Here is a 24,534-nt window from a genome sequence, read left to right on the forward strand (position 1 = left end):
AATCTCAATTACTGACATTGTAACTGTTCAAAATGGCTAATTTTCTAGCTGAATTATAAATATCGTAAATATAATCAGAATAAATAAATATCATCAGAATTTATGAACATGGCATGAGGTAATACTGACAATGTATTTATGAGGTAATACTGACGATGTATTTAAGCAAACTTCAATGATGTAAAACATTGGCAAATGACAGTTACGCAGAGCTCACACCATGTGGTCGCAACCACTGGCTAAAACTGCGGGGGGTATGAAGCTCAAATTTCGCCTCGGAAATGTTTGTCGATGGAAAATGTGAACTATAATTTCATATTGTTCTTCATAAAAAAATAAAACTCATATAGTAATAACAATAGGAGAAAATTAATACCACTTCATTGACTGGGTGCTTCCACCAACCCCCTACTTTGTGGTTGCTCCGGTTCTCCTCCAGGAAATCACTGTGTTTACTGGTACTGCTATTCCACGTTAGCTTTAGTGTCTTTCCATGCGAGGAGTGTGGACTCAATACCGAGGAGTTATCGTGCCATTTGGTGACTTTTGTGTGTCTTTACGGTGTCGTTCCCGACATCCCTTTCTCAAATGTGATGGTTTTGCGGGGGGCAGAAGACGTAGAAGTGTAGCAATGACAAGCAGGCTAACGTAGCACTGTGACGGCTAACTTCTCTGCTCGGCCACAACAGCAGGTAAATAACTGACATCCTTGCGTTAGACATGGCGACATTTGCATTTGAGCCGCGTCACAGTTTGCTTTAACGTCCAGCAGCTGCGGTCATGGGAGCGGAGAGCAGCGCAGTGCGGAGCTGCACGCTGGAGGAGCCGCTGCTGACTCTGCCCTTCGGTCTCACCATGCACCCCGCGGTGCTCCAGGACGGAAGGGCTGCCTCTGTATTTGTGCACCAACGAGGCAACGAAGACAAAGTCAACAAAGCTGCCAAGGTATGCTCGACTTATTAACCTCATTTTACTAACACATTTCAGACTATGCACTAAACCCTGACTCTCCTGAGACTGCACGAAGGGTTTGGCTTTCACCACCATAGTACTTCTTCTTTTTAACCCCCAGTTTTCACCTATTAGTTACATTTGGGGACTTGCATCGTGGCCCTCAATGAAATCAAAATGGTAGGAACTTAAGCAAAAGAGTTCTTCGATAACCATCTATCATTTTTTTTCAGGAATCAAACAGTCTATGTATTTGTAGTGCTGTGTTTAAAAAATCGATTGTCCGATTCTGAATCGATTCGTACATCAATTCCATAAAATCGATTCTTAGGACCAAAGATCGGATTAATTAATTTAGGTTTTAACACATATTCTCCGGGTGAAGTCCAACCCCTTTGACGACCTCACGAATCACGTGACGCGACATCCACCGGGCCACAACAAATGAAACTCGAGCGAACTTTACCACTACCGGGTAATTCTGCCCGCTCTGTCAAAATAACTGAAGCGATCGCGGGCTTCATTTGCAAAGATATGCGCCCGTCTTCCGTCGTTGAAAACGAGGGCTTCAGGTGGCTAATGAAAGTAACAGAGCCACACTATGTTACGGTGTCTCGCAAACGAAGAAAGAGTGAATTTATGAAGCATTTTTGTTCCTTTTTTTTATAAACAAAACTGCCCTAATTAAAGTGGTGTCTCAGAACGCCAAAAAATATTTTCGGCATCACTGAATTGTGGAACTATTTTCGAGCAATGTAGTGGTGATGTAGTTTCCAATTATTGTCTGTGAGTAACAAAGCTAAATCATGCTAAAAGTTGCTCCGCTGGGTGATGACCACATTATCATCATCTGCTGATCATTAGCTACTACTAATACTGCTGCTACTACTAATAATAATAATTCTAAATAATGACGCTCACTCTAGTCCTGATGGGTGCTTCAGCACTATATAAACGGTGTCCCTTTAATTCCCTGTGCAGCACCTGAAAACCTTGAGGCATCCTTGCCTGCTGCGTTTCCTCTCCTGCTCGGTGCAGGACGGAGGCATCCACCTGGTGACGGAGCGAGTGCAGCCTCTGGAGCTGCTGTTGGACAGTCTGTCCCCTGAGGAAATCTGTGCAGGGATCTACGACCTTTTGCAGGCCCTTGTCTTTCTACACGAGAGGGTGAGCAAAAACCAGAACGGTGTGTGTGAAATGGAGGCCTGAACACTCCAGTGTTGCTGTTAGGTTGGCAGTTGTTACTCAATGTTTGCCTTCAACACACTTCCTTAGCGTAGTTTAAACAAACCACTCCTTGTTCCTTCTCATTATCGGAACTTGACAAACATGTTAAACCTTCTGTCAGTTCCGTCAGCTTGATTTCTGCATGTGCATTCAGCACTTCCATCGCCACACTACTTTTGTAATCCTCTGTTGACAAAAACATGCAGTTTTGTACATCAACATCATGTGTTTCTGCAGCTCCATTCAAGTATATTTTGGAATTTGAACCCAAGAAAAGATTCTCAAATGACCATCTCTGAAAGCTTCAAGATACTGGTTCTGTCCTACATTATTTTTTGGTGCCCGGTAGGAACTATGCCAGATTTTACGCCACCTTTCATTAGTTTTAATGCTTTCTTTCCTAAATACATAATAGACATCAACCAGATGGGTGTTTCCAATACATTGTGTGCCTGTTTGTATATGTATCTGTGACAGTGTGCAGTGTGTAAATTATCTAAATGGTTGGTCAGGGAGCGTGAGAAAAACTGAAAAACAACCGTTCACCTTTGTATGAACTCAAATGTTCTTTTCAGGGCAAGTCAAGCCACAACAATATCTGCATTACCTCTGTGTTTGTCAGTGAAGATGGACACTGGAAACTGGGAGGCATGGAGACTGTGTGTAAATTTTCTGAAGCTACTCCTGAGGTAAAGTCAGACAACCTTTCGTCCAGTTTGCTTTGATGTTGATTTGTGTTTTTGATCAGTTTCTTAAAAGCATCCAGAACGTCAGAGAGGCCAGCTGTGTTCCTCCTGAAGAGCAGGTAAATACGGTTCCTGCTTATCCAACACCTGCATGTCTCTGCACATCATCACTCTCTGTAGGATGGAATAGATTTGTGTTTTTAAAAATACAAAAAATACGTCGCGGAGGTGAAACAAACTCTGCTGGATCGCTGATGAAATTCTGGCACTCCACCATTTTTGAAGCGCCGAGAAAAATCTACCGCTTTTATCTATGACAGCACTGCCTCCACGGCTCGCTGTCCGGTCGGCTGGTGACTGACCAGGTGCGGTTCAACACAGGTCGCAATGATTTTGACTCTCCGACCCATGTCTCACACGTCTCCTCTTAATTCAATCATTTCTTTGTTGACCATGTCAAAGTATTAAGCACGGCCGGCTCTGACTATGATGGTGACGCCTCAGTGCAAAGTGTGATCCAAAATCTGCATACAGTGTTTTTGGTTCTTTTAAAGTGTTGGAGAGCGAGAATAGAATTGCAGTTTACAATGAGTGTGCAAGCCTTCTGTTTATTATATAATGGGAAATTGAGTTGTGTTTTCAAAATTATTATTATTATTTGAAACTCAAAGTCTGAAACATGAAAAAAGTCAAATATTAAATGATCTAAACATTAGCTTTCTTTGACAAACGTGTATGTAAATATGTTCTTGACTGTTTATGCAAAAAAAAATTTTTAATCGTAAAAATGACATTGGGTATTCTATATTTGGTATTATTTGTTTGTTCGGCCAAGCATTTAGAATTTTCTTCGGCTTCAGCCACAAAGAGCAGATCGTCTATGTGCCTTGCTTCAACCGTCAGTTCTCTTCACAGGTCGAAGGCTTTAAAATGCTTCCAGACAAACATGCGCACGCTCGAGACAGTTACTCCTTCGGGGTAGTGATCGAGACACTGGTTCCTCTGCTAAATGGCTACGGTGAGTTTTGACTGAGAAAAGCAGGATCCGGCATCATTTTATCGTCTGATGCTGTGTGTCGTCCCCTCAGTCTCGGAGGAGCTGTCTGACAGTCTGACAAAGACCCTCCAGTCTGGCCTGCTGAACTCTGACCCCTTGTCTCGCCCTCCGCTCAGTTTGCTGCTGACTCATGACTTTTTCAGGTTGGTTAGTTTTCTCCCATTCTACAAATTAAAATGATTGTTTATAACAACATGCCTGTTGATATTAACAGGAACGACTTTCTGGAAGTGATTAACTTTCTCAAGAGCCTCACCTTGAAGACGGAGGAGGAGAAAAACGAGTTCTTCAAGTGAGATGTCTCTTCTTCATTCAGCTCCTTGGCATCAGTTTTGCTAACATGCTGCTCAGTTCTCCAGTTCCTAGAGTAAACAAAAGATGCCACACAGCAGTCTTCCACATGTTGGCTAACTTTCCCTTCATGTCTCGCCAGGTTCCTTCTAGACAGAGTCCAGAATCTGCCTGAAGAGCTCATCGCTGCACGTCTAGTTCCTAAACTCCTCAACACTCTGGTGTTTGCTGAGCCCATGGCAGTGAAAAGCTTTCTGCCTCATCTTCTCCAACCAAAGAAGGGTGAGGAAGGTCTCTCACTCAGTGGCGTGGCATGTTGTTTATCAGCTAACAGGAAAGGGAAGCTCTATCGGTCTGTAGTCAGGTCTGCCATGATGCGTGGCTTAGATGCAGTAGCTCTCACAGGCAGATAAGAAGTAGTGTTAGAAGTGTCAGAGTTGAAGATGCTCAGGTGACTATGAAGGACTGGATTGGAAACAAGCTAATGAAAGGAACAGTTCAGAAAGTGTAGTGAAAGTAAGAACAGCTTTGCGCAGACTGTCATCTTGTGTTCTACATACATTAATACTCTTTTCTTAACATTATTTACGTTTTAAACATTAATATTCCAATTCAAAGCAGATCTTGTATGTCAGATTAACTGGTATTGTGTTTTCCGTGGAGTTCAACTTGTGTTAAACAGTCTTGCTCATAGGGATTCGTCTTTAAGTCGTCCGCTTGAGTGTTGAAACACAGGGACTCACACCCTTCTTTCTCTTCCGGGCAGATTGCCGTGGCAGCGAGGAATGTCTGCTGTCTGTCTCTCTTTATCGCAAACACGTGGTCCCGCAACTCCTCAAGCTCTTCAAAGTCAATGAGGAACATGTGCGAATGGTGCTACTGGCTCACATCCATGTCTTCGCCGAGTTCTTCTCTCACGAGGAACTGAAAGCTCAAATCCTACCGCAGGTCAGTTTACCAAGCACAGTCGTGCTGGGATTTTTTATTTTTTTTTAGTTAAGATAATGTGATTTTTGCTCTTTGCAGATTTTGCTCGGGATGCGAGACACTAGTGATTCACTTGTGGCCATGACCCTGCAAAGTTTAGCTGTGTTGGTGCCGGTACTGGGAGCTCAAGTTGTTGTTGGAGGAGAGAGAACCAAGGTCTTCAAACGCACCACACCAAACTTCAGTAAATCTACTGAGGCCTCACCTGAAAGTAAGAGACAGCAGTAAAGTTCATGGTGCATGTTGAGGGCTGCGATCAGATCAAACTGTGTTTTCACCTCTGTCTCCAGCATCGCCAGTCCATGTGGTGAGGAGCTCCTGTCCTCAGATGGTGCAGCCTCCAAAGGTTCTAAATGTAACGCCCAGGAGCGCAGTGGGAGGAGACTTGGTTCTTGCCAACATGAACAGTTTAGTGGAGGGAAGGAAGATCACGAGGGACGAGCCACTGCCGCCCACATCAGGTACGACGCCACAAGTTCGAGTTGCTTCTCCATGATCCGAAGTCGTGATCTGTGTTTCAGCTCTCAAAGAACATGCGTCATTTTCTGTGAACCATTACAATGCTGACCCTGAGAGGGAGCGGTCAAATGTTCCTGTGGAGGACTGGCCAGACTGGAGTGACCAGGAAGAGGCAGAAACCAGAGCCAGCCAGCCAGTCCAGATCCATATTGAAAATTCCTCTGATTCCGTTGACCCACTCTGCAGCAGACTGTCGGCCCCGGGGCAGAACATTGAGGAGGAGCCGTGGGACGATTTTGAGGAACCGACCTCTGACCTGTCTCCCACCGCACCATACTCCGACCCAGCTACTCTTGCACCCACAGGGGGCGCCACTGTGAAACAAGCCACCGCACCCTTGAGACTGGAATCTTCTAAGCCACTAAAACAGAGCTCAGGGCCGCTCCAATCACAGAGCATATCCACCCCATCTTCATGGGCACGAGAGGACTCTGAGAAGTCAAAGCCTGCTGTGACTCATAAACATGAAGGTCTGGGTGAAGAGTTCACCATCAAAATAAAGAGAAAAGCCGTGCAGGACCCCGAGCTGGATCTCTTTGCCGACATGGTGCCGGACATCAAGTTGTCATCTCCACCTCTTCTCCAGCTCGTAGAAGGCAGCACAAGAGGGGAAGGACAACCAACAACCTCAGAGACAACAATGAATGCTGTAGCACTCACTGCCAAGTTCGCCGCCACCAGTATAACAGAAGTGAGTCCATTTGAACCCTCATGCTTGTGAAACATTGAGTGCTGAATTTGATGTGTGGTAAAACAAACTGCTCATGTTATGCTGTTGTTTCAGGCTGAGGGAGATGGCTGGGGAGGTGAAGACCTGAACTGGGAGGATGAGAGCGTCTGGTGACGGAGCCACTAGAGCCGAATGACTTTCGTTCTTTCTCTTGCTGCATTTTATCTGGAGAAGGAAAAGAGCTAGTTATTGTTCATATTTTAATATGAAGCCTTTTTTTGTTTTGTTTTTTTGCTAACCAACTGGTCTATCACAGAAGAGTTCAGGTTCTTTTGGTGCCAAAATCACTGCTGGTGTGAAGGTCCATATTTATTCTTCATTTTATGTACATGAGGTTTGCACTTGAAATGAATGTGTAAAGTGAAAGAGGTAATTTATTAGAAGAAATAAAGATTTTATGGTACAAGCAGGGAACCAATCATTTAAAAAGCTGCTGATGTGCTAGTATTCCAATATGTTTAATAAAATATGCACATGTAGTCTGAACCATATAAAACAGCATAAAGATGCACTGAACTATATTGTACGTCGTTCAACTCTGATCTGGGAGATAATTCTCTGCAGCTCTTGAAGTTTACTCTCCAGCCACAAGGGCGGCGCTGCTGGGCTCCCACTTCCTTTCCCCTCTTGTAGTGTAAGAAGTGCTCGGAGTGAACTTTCAGCCGTCTGCACGTAACGACTGTAGTCCCCCTCTGTTGTGGGTTTGAGCCGAGCTCTTTTCAGCGACGGCTGTTTCAAGGAAGGACAAACACGAGAGCAAAGAAATTAGCATAGGTGAGTGTTACCTTTCAAGGATAAATCACTTCCACAGAGGCACAAACCTCAGACTCAGTAGCCTCGTCATCCATACTTGTGCAAGAAACTGGAGTTTTTAGCGACAGGAGATGCTGCTCGACGACTTGTGTTTCAACCCTCAGCCTCTTGAGCCTCGACTCGCCGTCTTCTTGTGCCGTTACAGTCTGAAACAGAACGTGGGATCAGTCTTGTGTGAGCTGACTCCACGTCACACGTGACCGTCACTCACCTTACTGAGAAAACTCACCACCTTGTTTTTGGTTTCCTCACCACTCAAACTGTGGGATATGACCTCCTCATGGTTTGTAATCTGTAATCCAGTTCAGAAGTGTGGTGAGTGGCAGTGTCATTTCTGTGGAGTTGCATGTTCAGCCTTACCTCTGAAAAAGTGGCAAAAGCTTCCAGAGCATGCTGGTGCAGCAGCCAGGGCTTCAGTGCTAACACAGTCGCAAACAGACGGCTCAACCTTGGCAGGGTTTCACCCTGAGGATCACAACAGTCCGCAATGATGCTGGTGCTCTGACTATAGCCAGGATGGTACCTGGGGCACCAACAACTAGAACCGCCCTTGCTCACAGTAGAGAACCCAACTGGGGGGGTTACATTCAGTTTAAGAGGTTTTAAATACCAAAAGAAGATCCAGGATCCACAAGTGACATTTTCTTTTACGGGGATCACTATAAAACCAAATAAATGGGTGGTTTGTTCTTCCACTCTGTCCAACACAAGCTTTTCCCAAATCCGTTTATGACTGGAGCATGGCTGCCAGGTTCCTAGAGAAGCCTGTCGCTCACAACTGCTCTCATCGATCATTGTCCAGGAAGAAGATGTGTCTTTTTTATAGCCTGACTGACACGTTAAGGTGGGCTGTGGTGGACACACAATGTTCTCCTCTTCTATCTGGCAAGATAGAGAGGAGTGTTTGTAAGACTCCAAACCTCGTCTCAAGCAAGGTGTGTCACGACCTCTGGACATGATTTATGACGACCTCAATCACAACATTAAAAGACCAATGTGAATATGTCACGTCAGGTGTTGCCGCCTCGGAGACAGGAATGTTAAAATGAAAACTTCCGGATGTGTAAGAAAGGGAATATGGCATTGACTTATAAAAAAAGACATTGTTTCTTGTCAGAATGGATCAAAACCAGCTTGAACCTAGTTCACGAAAGAGAACCAGCAGGGATGAAGCCCTGATGCCTTACTTGGCTTGAGTGCATGTTTCCTACTTACACAAAAAAGGATGAGAAGCTCGACTCTTCTTTGTGTAACTTAACTTTGTGTAAAGTGGATCATCCTACCTGGCTATGAGGACGGATGAAGATCTTTCCGAGGGAGGAAAGAAACTCCAGGGCAGCAAGGATCAGCTCCTCAGAACATGTGTTGGTCACCAATGCGTCCACACACATCACAGCCTGCGACACAACAACCTGGTTGAAGGGCTGCAGATGAACAGGAGACGAACTTCCAGTACCTGCCCAATAACTTGAGGCTCAATGTTCTTCACCAACATGGCTGTCAGCAACAGGAGCGGCCGCAGGTTGAGCTGGAGCAGAGGATGGATCAGAACCTGGGGAAAAAGCCCAATGTGTCATATGTTTGCTCGACAACTGTCTCTCCTCCTGACAGTTCGCTCTCACCTGATTGGGTGTTGTCCTTAGCCAGAGCTGTGAGACGATCCTGGCAGCTGAGAGTACATGCTGCTCTTCTAAAGCTGCAGTCTCTTTAGCCACCACTAGGAGGGAGCGCAGAGCCACGTTCTGGAGAGAAGGCACACTTTGCGAACCACTGGCTGATTGTTATCATCCACTTCCTCACATTGTACAGTTGACTCAGAACTGACACCAACTGAAGGAGATGCATGTGGCAAAGCAATGACGGAGAAGTTGCTTCTGTGAAAAGGTGTCACACTTGGCAAGAATGTGAACGTAGCGTGTGAAAGCCGCTGCTCACAAGCTTTAGATTTACCATGAACCCAAGGCTTCACTTTAGAACCAATCCAGGGGAAGGATATACCTTCTCAGAAATATTCAACTACAGCTGGAGGATTCTGTCAGAACTGTCCACAGGAACTCGCATCAAAATACAAACAAACATCAATCATCGGAGCACATGCCTACCAGTGTGGCCACTTGTCCTAACTTGAATCCTCCATCTTGCCAGTCGCTGAGAGTCTTCTCGTTGAGAGCAGTGATGCCACAGACGACACGATGACGGACATCTTGGGAGAGAGCTCTTAAGAGAACGTGACGCCAGAGGCGAAGGTTTTCCAAACAAGACGGAGGAAAACGCACCACCAGTTCCATCTGAAAACGATGATGAAAGATGAAAGTGGACGCCACTCGTGGTGACACAAGCATTGAAGGTCCTTGTTTATCAACAGAAGAACACATGTATCAAATACCGAGCTCAAAAGGGACCATCATATCAGCTCTCTCTCACTTGTAAAGTACTGGAGGGATGAATCAAACCTGGTGTTTGGGTGTCATGAAGAAAAGCAGCCGCCTGAGCAGCTGACTGAGGTGAGTCAATTGGTGACACTCGGACGGGCAACTTTTCACCTGGGGGAGAGAGAAGCGTGATGAAATCAATGTTTCGGCTTCCACCCAATCTGATGGGTCACGAGAGGAAGTTATATGACCCAACGCTCCCAAAGCATCAATTCTCACCTCCGTCGGGAGCCTGGGAGAACTAAGATGAGTCCCCACAAAGGGATTATGGGATTTTGAGTTATTTTGGAGACCACACAGCTCGAGCGGTCAGAATCCTGGGGGCAGATCTGTGACCCGGTCATGTAACCCGGGGAGACTGCACGGGGGTCAAAACTTGCATCCCGAAGTTATTGTTTTTCATGAGAAAACTACCTCAAATGAAGTTGAATTATCAATAGAATTGAAATGAAGATTACGTTCCAGTAGAAAGAAAATCAGAATAGATTATTCAAGCAGTTATGTGTAGCATATTATACAAATATAGAGAAGCTAGAAAACTAAATTTGCTGAATATATATATATATATATATATTTATTTTTTTTTTTTTTTGTTTTTTTTTTTCAGTTGAATGGGAAAAGTAAAAATAAAACCATAAATACAATAATGTGCTAAATGAAAACACATCTTAGATAAACATACACAAATAAAGCAAGAGTTACAAAACCAAACCTGTTACTTTGGTCTCAAACAAATGACTTTCTTCATCATTATTTACTCACCAGCTGTGCAATGAGCAGAACGTGATGAAGGCAAAGTTCTGCTGAGCCGTACCTAAGACACAGCATATTAGGGGTCTGATGTTGCCACATGTCAATCACACTCAAGCAACATTCGACAGTACATTTCATGTGACGAGCATGACAGATGTGGTGTTTCCAAGACTGTTCCATACTACTAAACCCAAATGAGAGAAGATGGATTTGTTTCCCCTGATGCTAAAATACAGGACAGGTGCAACCTTAAACAAATAATTCATTAAAAATTAATACTTCTTTTGCTGAAGCAGCTCATTTTAAGCCTTTAAAGTTGCATACTCTCATTATCAATCAAGGCACAGATGGATGGTGACAAACGGTGCCACTAAATGACACAGTATCTAGATGGAGAAACAACAACTGCTGGATATTATGGACAACACCAGCCACCCTCTGCACACCGTCATCAGCAACCAGAGGAGCTTGTTCAGCAAAAGGCTGCTGCTCCCCAAGTGTCGGACCAACAGACTTAAGAACTCCTTTGTACACCACGCCATCGTACTCTACAACTCCTCACTTGGGGGGAGGAAGTAGTAGGGTACACTACGCTTTACCACATAGTAATGGACACCTGCTTTTACAATGTGCAATACCCATCTCAATGTGCAATAACCATCCCTACGGTGCAATAACCCTTTTTAATCTAGTTTAATTTTTAACTTTTTTTTTTATTATATATATATATATATATATATATATATATATATATATATATATATATATTTTTTTTTTTTTTTAATCTTATTTTATTTTCAATTGTATTTTTACTTCCAGGTTATTAGTATTATTATTTTTATTTCGTTTGTATTTCTTTTTTATTCTCTGTGTGATGCTCTTCCTAACTGCATGCCCTTTCTTGCCTCTATTGTTACTGGAAACATAAATTTCCTGGAGGGAGTCATCCCAAAGGGATCAATAAAGTCAAGTCTAAGTCTAAGTCTAAGTCTAAACAAAACCTGACGACTGCAGATTCTCACCGGGCTGTGAAACACCAGACATCAGTGGCCAGCAGTGCTGTCTGAGTGTCAGCCTGCAAAACAGCTTCCACCAAACTACATTCCTGTAAAGACAGAAATGAATAAAGACATTTAAAAAAAGCTGGCATTTAGAGGAAAGGAAAACTGAGTTCCAGCATCTGGTGCCAAACACCAGAAAATGAAAGTTAAACAGTGAACTGAATTGAAGGAAGTGCCACACCAAAAGCACATCTGGGGGGAACATGATAGGATATCAGCATAAAACAAAACCTGAGACAACATTCAAAATGAAAAGAAAAGAAAAGGACCTTGAGGCTCTCACTTTTTATATCATCAACAAAACTTAAAAAAAATAAAATAAAATAAAGTTGCTTTTAACCAATGTTGTTCTTACCAGAGCATTAAAGTATTCAGGTGGAAGTGCAGCGACACTCGCACACAAATGTACACACAGGTGATGATGGAGTGAGACCTTGACCTGGGCTTGACCCTTCATCATCACCTTTGGCAACAACACTGGGACCCTACGTTCAGTGTAGCAACGTCGAAAACTTGCAAACATTGCCTGGTAGAGGGAGAGTCTGGAGACATGGAGAAACAATTTCTTGACAAAGATCACATTTCCTGTGTGCAATAGCCCAATGAAATGTAAGCCAAAGAAGAATATTGAGGATTTTGCAAAAGAAGTGCAGCAGAATACAAGAGTTGTACAGCAACAAATTACATTAATAAAAATAAGTAAATCAAAATGTGGAAATCGCTTATATCCAACAGAGACCTCAATGTATTTGTATATACCTGGGTGTGTCCTCTGGAAACAGGCTTCCAGTGTACCAAAGCTGCAGCACCTCTTGTGGCTGGGAGCCCAACTGGCGCAGAACATTTATGAGCAGGAGACAGTGGGGAAGTTCATGTTCTGAACTTAAGCCTGAGTGGCAAACACATATTGACATATTCATGAGGAGAATAAATTGTTTTAGGGATGCACTGATACCGATATCGGGTATTGAATCAGTCAGACACCGGGCTTGAGTATAGAATGGCCACTGATACCACGAAACCAATTCCACTTTACGGCAGCGCGCAGTTTTGGAATGTCAGTTCATTACTATTTTGTAAGCTTTGTGTACTCCAGTGAAACTTGTTACCGTCACCCATGTACAAGAAAAACATACTGAGTAAACATATATACTGTATATATATATAGAGATAGAGATAGAGATATATAGATATAGACAGAGAAAGACAGACAAACAGACAGATAGATAGATAGACAGACAGATATATAGACAGACAGACAGATAGATAGATGCACCTTAACCTCAACACTGCATCTCGAAACTGAGTGAAATGTTAAAAAAAAATAAAAAAATCTACAATATGCCACAGGAAAATTCAACAGTATAACAGCAACATATAAAAACAACCAACACTTACGCAGGTCTTTATGGAGGACAACTTCCGCAAAAGACCTTAGAGGCAGCAGCTGGAGAAGAAAGGTGTCCATGGGGATGAGAGCCGCCACATCTAACTCGCCCGACAGAGCAGGAGGCAGCTCAGGCGAGCATAAGCTCGGAGGGAATTTACTGCAACACAACATAACATTGTATTCATTTAGTCAATAAGAATAAAAGGAAGAGATTTAACAACGTTTCTGTCACCTCAGGATCTGGAGGTAGAGCTGATGAAAGGAACTGCGATGTGCATTCAGAAAGACTCTGAATTCCTATGAAATGACAAATGTGAGAGATCAGAGATATTCTGAGCAACAGATGATGAAAGTCCCTCACCTTTATGTAATGAACTAAAGTGTTGGCAAAGAATCTGCACATCTTTGCCATTTTCTGGAAAAGCTTGTGTTCTGGGCTTTGTGTTGTTCCCTATGACGTCAGAAGATCAAAATAGCGGTCAACATTCAACACTTTCTTTTTGAACTGAGATGACAGTGACAGTAGACGTCACCTGCAGTCCAGTTTGGGTCATCTGCTCTGCCAGCTCGACACAGTGAGTGAAGGAGGCCAGCAGGTTTTCACACAAGCTGTTGCAGATGTCACCATGATGAAGGTGCTCCTCCACAAGAGGCCGGTACTTCAGACACTGTCTGAATAACAGAAGAATTCACGTGCCATGAAACAACTGTACCAATAATAGAACAGTTCTACAAATGAGTCACTGACTTGATGAGGAATTTCCAGGTGTTTGCATGCAGCGCAATGTCCAGGTTAGAGATGACGGAGCATATGTCATAGAGGCTGTGGATCACTGGAAACATTAAAAGCATACAACCCTATTACAAAAAACAAGAGAGAATTGCAAAGCCATCACTCCATCACAGGATGATTTGTCATATGCCTTCAGCGTTCGCTGTGGGAGACACTTTCATAGACAAGATGCCAGATGTTTTCACTCTTCAGATAATGCGTTCACTGTGACAATTACAATTAAAAGTTGCGAGAGTAGAGACAAAAGTGCAGAAATATGAGACATATACAGATGCAGACCTGTTACAATGTCAGTGACCTCATCCTCTGACGCACTGCTGTCGATGGACATTCTCTCCAAGAGATCCAAAAGGCTTTTTTGGAGCAAATACGCCTCCTTAAAGAGTCCTTGAAGAAGATCGGCCACGAATGAAAGGCGACCACAGTAAAACGCCTCACTCTCCTGAAGACAACACGTTTGTCAATTGTCAACTAAAACGTTTTAAGACAAAACTTAACACAGTTAGCCTTGGATATTTTGTACAGGGACAAACCTTGCAATGCTCAAATGTTCCTCTTAAAATTTGCAGAATACAAGTGGGCAAAGAGCGAATAGAAACAAGGCTGAAGGGTTCGTCAAGTGCAACAACATGACGCACACATGTAGACATGGCATCGATGATCTGCATCATTAACTGCAACAGAAAGCGTATTTTTGGTCAATGAATCAAAATATGTGTGAGTGATAGGTATATCATATCATAGAAAGCTACAACATCACCTGAATGAACCCTTACCTGCAAAACATTTCTCAGGTAGGAACACAGTTCAGTGTTTTGACTGGACAGCCCTTCAACTTGGGCTGAGATTTCTTTCACCATGGCGTTGAACACAGTCACAGCCTGGAGATAATGTAGGACACAAGAAGAAACTTGACTTCACGGCACAATAGAACAAAACACATTGGTCAAGAGCCAAAAGTCAGGATTAACTGAGACAATAAGCATGTTAATTTGCACAAAACATTCTCTACTTTTGTTCTGTTTTGACTGAAATACCTTTGGCAATATCTGGGAGAAGCATTCGTTATCCAGCTCTGTTAGAGCAATGTGAGGCAAGAACATGTCTGTAATGATCTTCAGTACACCTGTTAAAGACGGTTTGTTTTAAAATTACAACTCAGTGACAAAAACATATGTGAATATGGATATTTTCCAAATATAAAAACAAACAACTTACGTAAATGATCATCCCATTTCACAGACTTGTTGTTTAAGGCGTGGAAACAGTCAAGGGAATATAACTGCACAAGCATGACAGTTTTCCTTTTATAGAAATACAATATATTATACTTTCAAACACTTTGTAACAGACAGACATTCAAGTCAGATACACATTTTAACAGACTACCCACAAAGGGCTATTTAGTCCCAGAAAAAAACTAGTGGGATCTTTCGATAATAAACATTTTAGGGACAACAGTTAAGATCATGTGTGAATTGCTTGTCTAAATAATAGTAAAAAGTAGCATTACAAGTTAAGTTTAAGTTCTACTTAAATTTTACGAAGGTAGAATCATCTTCAACATTGTCTGGGAAGAACTTGGAAGTTTTGAGGAGGATATGGTGAGTTTTGGAAGGACAGACTTGATCTCCTGGCGACATGTTTCCTGGCTCCACTGCACCACCTCGTCCAGGAGAGACGTGTTGGTCTGGGACATGATGTTGCTACTCAGAGGCGGCGCAGCAGGAAGACTAACAGACAGGACAAATGATTCATGAAAGAAAACTCCCTTTCGTGTGAGAGCTCGAATCCCGATATGACACTCAACTGTTCTTAAAACTACCGACAGTAAACACAGTGGGCTCTCGATCTGAGGGTAGTTGTGCCTTAAGACAGACGTAAGACACGGTACTCACAGTTTAGCGACTCGTAGACTTAGTTCCACCACTTCAACCACGAATAGTGTCGAAGTTCGCTCAGTATTGTAAAAGTAAACTGTCGAATTCTAACAAAAAAGCCTAATAATGGTCAGCGTTGCTGTTGATCCACGTAACGCGCGCCATTCGTGTTTGAATCGGATGTGACGTCAGGTCTAAGCTTGTTCTCTTCGTTCACAGTGATTGGCCAGATCTGAGTTTTTTAACCAATCGGGTGGATCGTTTATTCCGCACCGAGGAAACGCCAAATTACCAAGAGTTCGTCTCTTTTAAAAGCCAACTCTTAATAAATCTCATTTTAAATAAGATGTATGACCGAAAGAAGAACAACCAGGCAACACGACGGTGGCTTGGACCAATAAAAAAAATCACACACATGAAACTTTCACCCCCATTTTAACTTTTCTTTACTCGTTCTAAACTGTTTGTCAAATGTTGAATAATGAAACCATGGAAACTGAATTAATCGCACTGATGGTCTGTTTGGCTTTGCTTGAACAGGTGTCTGGTATCTCTGGAATTTGCCGCAAATTTGACATTTTTGTTTGTTTGTTGTTTGTTTATTTCAGTCGCTTCCAAATGCCTCACACAACAAATTATATGGAAATTAAATCTCCCTTATATAAAATGGCTACATTATTTATTAGCAGAAGTGAGCATTTCAGGATGGGTGGGTAGCTTAACCTATCGGAGCGAGGACACTGAGCTGGGAAATCGGTGTAGATGAGAGTCTCTCCACAAATAACAGACTATACTGTGGTCCCGTCCAGGACCATCTCAAGAATTATCAATCGGAGCTGACTTGACCAGGGACAGTGACAACCAGGAGACCTTGAGGGCAGTGTTATGAGTGACAGCGTAAGTGGTTGATGATGAATATTATAATAAATAAGTAGATTCATGCCTAATAATGCTCACCTGCCAAAACAAAATGTCATAAAAATGTATTGAATTCAACTTATTTAAGGAGGAAGTATTTTTATTTCAGGCACATGAGAAATTTGTCAATAAGGAAGATATACAATTATACGTTTTACATTAATAAAAAGTAAATTAACGTAACAGTGTCGAAGAAACAAGACTGAATTTGTCTTTTAATAATTAAATGCTCAAATGGTGACTGAATAATTAGTAATTGTGTGCTTGTATTTCTCGATATAGACAGAAAAACAATTGAAAATCTTTGTTTGTAATGTGCTTAACTAGGAGAACAGTTCTCTGATATAATGAATCAAGCTTTAGTCACACCTTACCAGCCAAGTAATGAAGGTGGCGGCACTAATTTAGAAAGCATTCATCAATATCCTGTCATGAGTCTGGAATGTTTACTCAGGTCCAAGAGTTTTTGTTGTACTAACAAAGTCACACTTTCGCTTCCCGTAAGTATGAGGCGCTCATTACAGTTGGCCTTGGAAGAGACAGATTCCTGTTCAGGAAAAGAGTCGACATTCTTAGATCTATTTGAAGTCCAAATGTCTTTCAGAAAAACAATCATATTGCTCCCAGTGGCAGAGACACGTGACCTTTCAATGTCCGCAGATAATAAAAAGGTCAACTCAGTGCACCGGATTAGAGGAGGAAACTGGGAAGGGTGATGGACCTTTGTTTTGTGGTTGGACAGTTCACTCTTCTTCTACAGGAAATCCCTAAATGGCAAACGGTAGATGATGTGTCATAGATTTTCCAAAGCGTTTAGTGGGAAAACCCACGGAAGAGGATGGAGACTTTGGCTGGCGCTGACAAGATATTTTCTGTCTATATTTAACACCCAATTAAAGAACGGTGTTTTTCGGGGGACAAAGTTCAGTCACTTCTCTCCCCTGGATCATTCATGGCCTGAAGCTTTCCGGTATGGACTTTACTCTCAGATTCCCAACTGTCAGTCGATCCTCAGATGATTCAGCGGATGTCAATTAAAACTGTCTGCAAACAAGACATTATTTCATCAGCCGTTATTTATTGTCTTCAGAGCAGGTCACATCGTAGTCGCAGTAGGCAGCCTTAAGCTTCTCTGCAGACACGGAATGATCTGCTTTGCCAAAGCCCTGGAAAACAAGGAAACTTTAAAGTGAAATGCACAAGCAATTGCAAACATTGTGTGGATGTGCCTACAGTAGACTCCCCAAACACCCTGAGCTTTTTCTCCTGGCTGTTGTGCTCAATCTTGCCTCCTCCAAGACATTGACACTCCATCCCCAAGGCCTCCATCGCTGGCTGCACTTTCTCAAATATATGGTCTGTAGAGAGATGTTCCCATTATTACGGACACCGTGTTCACATACAACCATCGTCATGCAAAATTCGTAACATCAAATGAAGTTCTCAATCAAATGGTCTTCGTTGAAATGCTTTTAATGACGTCACTTCCGGCAACACTATTTTGAGTTGAATTTGATCGTATTTAACTGCCAAAGCCTAACGGTCAAATACCGGTGTTTTTAAAGGCCTTTGCGATCTGTCTACAGTTAGGAAGTCAGCTGAATATCAACCCCGTACAGCAACGGGCAGTATTTGGCAGTATATTTAAAAGTTATTTATAGCGGTAGATCGACTTCTTCATAGGAAAACTTACTGTGGTACTGAGCACTTTTTGTGCCGCGGACAATGTCTTTGTGGACGCCTCCCGCTTTACTTGTCACTCTGACCAGTATGTACTTGAACGTTCCATCCGGGTCAATCTCCACATCAGGGATTTGAGCGAAAACGTCAGCCATTCTACACTAGAGTGTTTTAAATAGTAGGCTGATATTGAAACATGGCGCTCACGCTTTCATATCTATTTCAATCCTTAAAGGGACAGACGCGCTCTGATCATCACTCACGTGACACTGGAACCGAGGGAAACGTCCAACAGTAACGCCAAGTGGACAGAGGATGAAACTGCATCCTTCATATTAAAATTATTTCTCGCAAGCTCAAACAGTGAAGTGTCACTAAACACAAGTACCAGTCAAAAAGCTTATTTTGTTGGAATAGTTAAATAAGTATTTCTTTAATTTTTTTGTCATGGGATACAGGTTCCGCCACTGTCAATGAGTTTGAGAATTTAACTTTTTATTTTCAAAATAATCGGCTGTGCCTTTCTTAGGTGTGTACATATATATTTTAATATCCATGTCTCTGTGCCATATTAAAAAAAAAAAAAAAAAAAAACTGTCCAGTTTTTTTCCGTGCCACACGTTAGCAGAAATCTACAGTATCATGGTGAAATTAACTGTGTAGTACAGAAAATAAGAATGAATTGAAAGGAAAATGCAATACAATTCATCACGGCGTAAACGGATCATGGCCGTTTTTCCTAATTGAAACACAAATACACATACCACTTTCCATGTTTCCTGGAAGTAGTAGTTCTGGTGAATAGTCGTCAATTGATGGGTTGATTTTAATAAAACCTGTATTGGTTTTAGATGCATTTTAACGAAATCGGCTCATCATAACTTGCAGTGATGTTTTCATATGATTACTAGTTAATGCACTTATATCCTGCCTTTGTTACAAAGATGGGACAAATGAAAGTAAAAAAAAAAAAACACGCAGAAGAGAAGGTCTGTCTAGCATGAAGTTTCTTGATGTTTGATTCCTCTTCCGTGGAATTGCTTGAGAAGAGGAGGTGTCAGTGAGCGGCAGCCAGAGAGGAAGGAAGCAGAAGGTCTCACTTTGAAAGTGAAGGGGCAGCAGGTGTCTGTGCTCCTGTTTCCTTTCCCTGAACACTCATCAGCCTCTGCCGTCTGCAGACTGTCGTTCATTCTCTTCATTGATGAACTTATTGCATTGTTACTTATTAACCTATTGGACTTGAAAGGAATTTACCGTAAAACTCACAGCAAATAAATGCAGTCATTTCACTTTCCTTTTGTATCCATCTATGCTGCAGAGGACCGGCTTTCTGAATCCACCTTGGTCGAGCCATATCAGCCAACAGGATTTAGCATGTGCCAAAAATGCTTTTTCCTAACACACATGACCCCATCTCCGCTTCAGCAGGGTGGAATGTATTATTTGGCAACAACTATTGGTATTGTTGGTTTCAGTCTTCGTTGCCATATTTTGAGATTTTTAAACAAGTTAAGGAAGAAATTCTCTCTTTTGGTTTTGATTTCAATGGACCAAGAGTGTTTTTACTGTAAATGTAAGAGAGCCTCATTGTCAGCCTTTGGAAGACAACCGTGAGATCCATGAGGTTGTTTGATTTTCTGTGACATCCTCATCCTTCACTACACACATTAGATATCTACATTAAATAAAAATAAATAAATAAACATAATTTTCCTATATTAGTCTAATCATGAAGTGATACTGAATCTTGCAGTAAAAGGATTTGAACATGTAAAAATGTCCTTGGGTGAAAACATAAAAGAATATACTTATCCTTGTTCAAACATTAGAAATGTCTGCCATGGTGTAATGTCTTCACTGGTAATTGTTTCTTACTACTATCCTAATTGCATATAATTACAATCAAACAAGGGTTTCTAATACACAGTGGCTGTTGTGTGACATAATTCCATAATAATAAATGGAGTTAAAAGATAAAATCAGAATCAGAAGCAGCTTTATTCAGCATATATGTTGACAGTATACAAGGAATTTGTCTCCGGCTGATCACGAGGAATTTGCTAAACAAAACTGGAAAAATAAGAATAAAAGTAAGAGACATACAAAATAACAAGTTATTAATAACAACAATGTCCTTAATTTAGTTTGACTGCAGGAACAAATTAATTTGGACATGCTTTCATTTGATTGAAAACTTTAAAAAAAGTGATTCTCCATGATTTATATTTATTATGGAAATGCACAGTTTCAAATAGTTCATATAACAGATATATTTGAAAAAAAGGACTTGAATCTGCATTAAATGTATAATTAATTTAATAATGTAATGAAGTATTGGATGTTTGTTGTGCCTGACAACAGAGAGTCAAGAAAGGAAAGATAGATATATATTAGGCGACAAGTAAGTAAGAATGAACAGTTAGGAATAAAAGAATAGGAATTATAGGAAATAGGAATAAAAAAAATGTGTTTCAGAATAACATTCATCTTCTTACCCATTTGATTAATTAATTTTTATCTGCTGGATTGAAGAAGACAGCTATAAATATTTTTCATAATATTTCAAAGTCAGTCTTAAGCGGTTTTCAAAATGGGTAAAGATTGCCAGGGAAGTTTTAGTGGAATGATGTAGAGGGGAAGACGAAGGTGGGATTTCCCACGAGGAACTGGTGCTCATTTCCCGGAACAGTGGAAGGAGGTGTATAAAAGCAGGCAGTGCTGCACATGAAGATCAGAATCGGCTAAGGCACGCAACAAAACACAACCAACTAGCAACCCTCAAGAGATACATCACAGCGAAATGGTGTGTATTTTAAATTCAATTATTTGTCTGAATAGAAAAGCTCTGATGCCTGTCCTCCTCACTTGTTTCGTCCTTTTCCAGGAGTTCTGCTACAGTTTATTTCATCCTACAGCAAGCAAAGATTCATGGATGTGCTGGACCATCATCTTCTCAAGTAGGTAGCTTATGGCTCACTTTAGATTGATTCTTATAGACACTGCATCTAATCCCTGCACATTTCTTCAGTGATGTCACTGTGGACAAGTGTGGACTGTTGGTCCTACTACTACTCAAACGAGACCATGAACTGGCAGGACGCTCGCTCCTGGTGCAAGAAGAGCTACACTGACATGGTGGCCATCCAGAACCAGGAGGAGATTGCTCATCTGAACAAATGGCTGCCGAAAAAAGACACTTATTACTGGATCGGGATCCGCAAGATCGACAACATTTGGACCTGGGTGGGCACCAACAAAGCTCTCACTCCAGAAGCCACCAACTGGGCGCAAGGCGAGCCCAACAACGCCAAAGATAAAAAGGGATCAGGAGAGAATGAGGACTGTGTGGAGATGTACATCAAAAGAGCAGAGCAAGCGGGGAAATGGAACGATGAGAGGTGCACCAAGGCAAAAACCGCTCTGTGCTATACAGGTAGGTAACTTGAAGCAAAGGATTGTCATGTGATCAGAGAGAAACACTGCATCTGATTTCCTCAGCCGCCTGTAAGGACGACTCGTGCCTGCATGGAGAGTGTGTAGAAACCATCAACAGCCATCGATGTGAATGCCATGAAGGGTTTTATGGGGACAAGTGTGAACACGGTGAGCTGCTCCTCACATCCATTGGGTCCTTCCTCACCTACCATCATAGCTAACTCAAGGTCATCTTGTTTCTCCGGCAGTTATGGAATGTAACCAGGAGGATGTGACGGCTCCTCGTAACGGAGGCGTCCAGTGTGCTCACAAGCACGGAAACTACACCTTTGACTCCACGTGCAACTTTTCATGCGAGAAGGGCTATGAACTCAGCGCACCTGGACCGCTCAGGTGCACAGCCTCAAAGACCTGGTCAGCGGAAAGGCCAGCCTGCAACTGTGAGTGTGAAAAAGTCGTCTCAATAGGGAGATGTGTGTATTTAACTTGCCATCCTCTACAGTGGTCCAGTGTTCACGGCTGCCCAGGCCATTGAACGGCTCCATAAGATGCACTCATCCTCTTGGACCTGACAGCTACCAGTCGACATGCTTCTTTTCTTGTAATGAGGGTTATGAACTTGTGGGGGGTGAACCTGCTGCTCTGCAATGTGACGAATCAGGAGAGTGGAACGCGTCTGCACCCATCTGTGCTGGTACGTACTGAACGAGGAAGATTCATGAATTCACTTGAAGGTCAGTGAGTAACCTTGGCTTTTGCCTGAAGCTGTCCAGTGTCCAGCTCTCCCAAAGTTGGAGAATGGCATCACCAACTGCGATGTTGATGGAGACCTGCGGTTCAGCTTCGGAAATGCTTGCCACTTCAGCTGTTCAAGTGGCTATAAGTTGGTTGGACCGAGCAGCGTCAGATGTTCATCATCGGCAGAGTGGAGCGAGAGGATGCCCTCATGTGACGGTGAGAAAACTGTGGACTGAAATATCAAGCTTACGGTCCAAGTGCTCAAATGAGAAAATCTGGACATTTCAATTTGTTTTTGTCTCTTTAGCAATTACCTGCTCCCTCCTGGAAGAGGAGAGTCACCTGATCACAAAGTGCAGCCAGCCACTGGACAATCTGCGCCCAAACTCCATCTGCAGCTTCACTTGTGAAGATGGTTATGACCTCCAGGGAGCAGAGACCACCCACTGCTCTGAAGATGGACTGTGGACGGAAGCCAAACCCACCTGCCAAGGTATTTTACTCACCCTCAAATGAATGTGTGATTCAGTGTCTCAGCACATGATGAGTGATGACCCAGTCTGCTTTCCTGCAGCTGTGAAGTGTCCACGGCTTGAAGCTCCGGAAAAGGGTCACATCAACTGCTCGAAAGCTGAGCAAGACTTCAACACTCAGTGCTCATTCACATGTGACCACGACCACCTATTAGAGGGACATGAGCTGATGATATGTGATCGCCATGGCAACTGGACTGGAGCTCTACCTGTTTGCAAAGGTAAATGACTTAAAACAGGAGATGAGGTGCAACAACATGGAAAGATTGTAATGAGTAACGGTTCTCTATGTGCAGCTCCCAGCCCTCAAATAGCCATCGTCGCCTCCAGCGTGGCAGTGGGGGCTGCTGCGTCACTGGCTGTTTTTTCTCTGGTGCTGTGGCTTCTGAAAAGACTGAGAAAAGGAGCAACAAAGTTTGAACTTAACAGGTGAAATACTTTTCATCACTGAAAATGACACTATCGTGTTCTGGCTATTGAGACAATGATCTTTTCTCTTGCAGTAACTCTGACATCGAAGATCCTCCACAAGTCTACAAGAACAGCATCGACAGTCTCATTTAAAGCAACCACTTCAATCTCATAATGTTTATGTTTCGTAAGATTATGTCCGATCTTGTTGTGTGTCCTCTCAGTGAGAGGTGATATTGAACATGTTGTTCACCAGTTTTTGTAACTAGCCCCACCCCCTTATTGTCACTTCAACTGTGAATATTTATGTAACTCGTCATGTTAATATTTATTAGTATTATTATATTATTTTATACTGTACTAATACTACGTCAATAAAGACAAAAGTTTAGCTAAATAAGTTTTCGCTCAATCTTTTTTTGTATCACAGGTGCTCAAGCTTCTCTGAGGTTTTCGAGCAATATTTATTACTTGATTTCAAGGACCCATATTTCTTCACACGGTCACCCAACGAATACCACAGTGAAAAAATGATTACATTAAGTACTTAATATGCAACTTTGAGATGAACAAGATAGCATGTAATGTCCATGGATCGAGTTTGAGGGAACAGTTCTGTGTTTGTAGGCCTTAACTACACATTAATAACTACGAGAAACTATATTTTCTCTGTTGGCGTCTATATTCATTGTATATCTTGAAAGTCTGCCCTTGATTAATTGTCATATTCCCACCATCAATAAAATGTCTCATAAATGTTTTTTAAAAACACTATTTTCCGTCTGTCTGGTATAGAGTCATAGTTGGTCATCGCAGTTGGTCAATACAGAAGGTACATTATGCTTTAAACTTATGTGCAAGACAACCATTACAATACATTCCTTAACTTGTATTTGGTACATACATAAATAGTGTATAGCTTTTAAATGAAGATGTGATTTATAGATTTATTACCAGGAAGCTTTGTATCCTTATTTTCCTGTAAAAGGTCAGAATTAAAAATGGACTGTGTTAGTTACATTTGAAGACTTGAAAAGTGCTGTCATTGCATAATTTTCATTTCAAGTCCGGCTCTACCAAAAACCGTCAAACCACAGGAAGTAGATTTCATTGCAGGAAGTAGGTCAGTATTTTCTTTTTTCAGACTCTGACATCCTAATAAAGTGGCCTTGCATCAAAAATAAATGTTTAAATGTTTGTACTTACTAAGTTATATCTATTTAAAACCTGCAAAATGTCAGCCTTACCT

At 42.1% G+C, this 24,534-nt stretch overlaps 4 protein-coding genes across 6 annotated transcripts; 2 read left to right on the forward strand and 2 right to left on the reverse strand.

Moving 5' to 3' along the window:
• Positions 1 to 438: 438 nt before the first annotated feature.
• scyl3 (SCY1-like, kinase-like 3) lies at positions 439 to 6,854 on the forward strand. The gene is made up of 14 exons (XM_053853997.1): positions 439 to 692; positions 773 to 945; positions 1,933 to 2,118; positions 2,754 to 2,867; positions 2,927 to 2,983; positions 3,780 to 3,882; positions 3,953 to 4,064; positions 4,136 to 4,213; positions 4,355 to 4,494; positions 4,979 to 5,160; positions 5,239 to 5,410; positions 5,490 to 5,660; positions 5,721 to 6,409; positions 6,503 to 6,854. Exons 2-14 carry the CDS (start codon positions 781 to 783, stop codon positions 6,560 to 6,562), a joined length of 2,229 nt encoding a protein of 742 aa, XP_053709972.1. The 5' UTR covers positions 439 to 692; positions 773 to 780; the 3' UTR covers positions 6,563 to 6,854.
• firrm (FIGNL1 interacting regulator of recombination and mitosis) lies at positions 6,809 to 15,751 on the reverse strand. Of its 3 annotated transcripts, none has more exons than XM_053853995.1 (25): positions 15,589 to 15,751; positions 15,294 to 15,396; positions 14,909 to 14,948; positions 14,728 to 14,816; positions 14,467 to 14,571; positions 14,224 to 14,364; positions 13,970 to 14,132; positions 13,646 to 13,730; positions 13,431 to 13,569; positions 13,259 to 13,348; positions 13,130 to 13,194; positions 12,906 to 13,054; positions 12,267 to 12,396; positions 11,863 to 12,049; positions 11,469 to 11,551; positions 10,456 to 10,507; positions 9,715 to 9,804; positions 9,364 to 9,549; positions 8,884 to 9,003; positions 8,718 to 8,813; positions 8,545 to 8,658; positions 7,622 to 7,726; positions 7,473 to 7,553; positions 7,270 to 7,407; positions 6,809 to 7,177 (listed from the first exon to the last, which is right to left on the reverse strand). In XM_053853995.1, the coding sequence occupies exons 2-25, from the start codon at positions 15,387 to 15,389 to the stop codon at positions 6,965 to 6,967; spliced, it is 2,757 nt and encodes a 918-aa protein (XP_053709970.1). In that variant the 5' UTR covers positions 15,390 to 15,396; positions 15,589 to 15,751; the 3' UTR covers positions 6,809 to 6,964. The 3 variants fall into 3 exon arrangements, with proteins under 3 accessions (XP_053709970.1, XP_053709971.1, XP_053709969.1); XM_053853996.1 differs by having other exon boundaries at positions 7,491 to 7,553; positions 15,294 to 15,423; XM_053853994.1 differs by having other exon boundaries at positions 15,294 to 15,423.
• Positions 15,752 to 16,681: 930 nt separating this feature from the next.
• On the reverse strand, positions 16,682 to 18,398 carry si:dkey-51e6.1 (uncharacterized protein LOC558617 homolog). The gene is made up of 3 exons (XM_053846556.1): positions 18,182 to 18,398; positions 17,722 to 17,846; positions 16,682 to 17,654 (listed from the first exon to the last, which is right to left on the reverse strand). The coding sequence occupies exons 1-3, from the start codon at positions 18,321 to 18,323 to the stop codon at positions 17,562 to 17,564; spliced, it is 360 nt and encodes a 119-aa protein (XP_053702531.1). The 5' UTR covers positions 18,324 to 18,398; the 3' UTR covers positions 16,682 to 17,561.
• Positions 18,399 to 20,917: 2,519 nt separating this feature from the next.
• Positions 20,918 to 23,908, forward strand: sele (selectin E). The gene is made up of 11 exons (XM_053844239.1): positions 20,918 to 20,971; positions 21,053 to 21,125; positions 21,197 to 21,601; positions 21,667 to 21,771; positions 21,852 to 22,043; positions 22,106 to 22,297; positions 22,369 to 22,557; positions 22,649 to 22,834; positions 22,916 to 23,095; positions 23,171 to 23,303; positions 23,378 to 23,908. The coding sequence occupies exons 1-11, from the start codon at positions 20,969 to 20,971 to the stop codon at positions 23,436 to 23,438; spliced, it is 1,719 nt and encodes a 572-aa protein (XP_053700214.1). The 5' UTR covers positions 20,918 to 20,968; the 3' UTR covers positions 23,439 to 23,908.
• Positions 23,909 to 24,534: the final 626 nt, after the last annotated feature.

The sequence above is a fragment of the Synchiropus splendidus genome, chromosome 1 (assembly GCF_027744825.2).
Source record: "Synchiropus splendidus isolate RoL2022-P1 chromosome 1, RoL_Sspl_1.0, whole genome shotgun sequence".
Classification (NCBI taxonomy): domain Eukaryota; kingdom Metazoa; phylum Chordata; class Actinopteri; order Syngnathiformes; family Callionymidae; genus Synchiropus; species Synchiropus splendidus.

Excerpts from the sequence above, each read along its gene's own strand:
- firrm (XM_053853995.1), bottom strand. The coding sequence starts at position 15,389 with ATGTCCCAGACCAACACGTCTCTCCTGGACGAGGTGGTGCAGTGGAGC. Across the intron at positions 13,570-13,645 it reads ACCTGGAAATTCCTCATCAA|ACAGTGTCTGAAGTACCGGC; the intron begins GTCAGTGACTCA and ends TCTGTTATTCAG. Across the intron at positions 8,814-8,883 it reads TAAGGACAACACCCAATCAG|GTTCTGATCCATCCTCTGCT; the intron begins GTGAGAGCGAAC and ends CTTTTTCCCCAG.
- scyl3 (XM_053853997.1), top strand. The coding sequence starts at position 781 with ATGGGAGCGGAGAGCAGCGCAGTGCGGAGCTGCACGCTGGAGGAGCCG. Across the intron at positions 4,495-4,978 it reads TCTTCTCCAACCAAAGAAGG|ATTGCCGTGGCAGCGAGGAA; the intron begins GTGAGGAAGGTC and ends TCTTCCGGGCAG. Across the intron at positions 5,661-5,720 it reads GCCACTGCCGCCCACATCAG|CTCTCAAAGAACATGCGTCA; the intron begins GTACGACGCCAC and ends TCTGTGTTTCAG.
- si:dkey-51e6.1 (XM_053846556.1), bottom strand. The coding sequence starts at position 18,323 with ATGGCTGACGTTTTCGCTCAAATCCCTGATGTGGAGATTGACCCGGAT. Across the intron at positions 17,847-18,181 it reads AAAAAGTGCTCAGTACCACA|ACCATATATTTGAGAAAGTG; the intron begins GTAAGTTTTCCT and ends ATCTCTCTACAG. Across the intron at positions 17,655-17,721 it reads GGGTGTTTGGGGAGTCTACT|GGCTTTGGCAAAGCAGATCA; the intron begins GTAGGCACATCC and ends CTTGTTTTCCAG.
- sele (XM_053844239.1), top strand. Across the intron at positions 22,044-22,105 it reads GGAAAGGCCAGCCTGCAACT|TGGTCCAGTGTTCACGGCTG; the intron begins GTGAGTGTGAAA and ends CATCCTCTACAG. Across the intron at positions 22,298-22,368 it reads GTCTGCACCCATCTGTGCTG|CTGTCCAGTGTCCAGCTCTC; the intron begins GTACGTACTGAA and ends TTTTGCCTGAAG.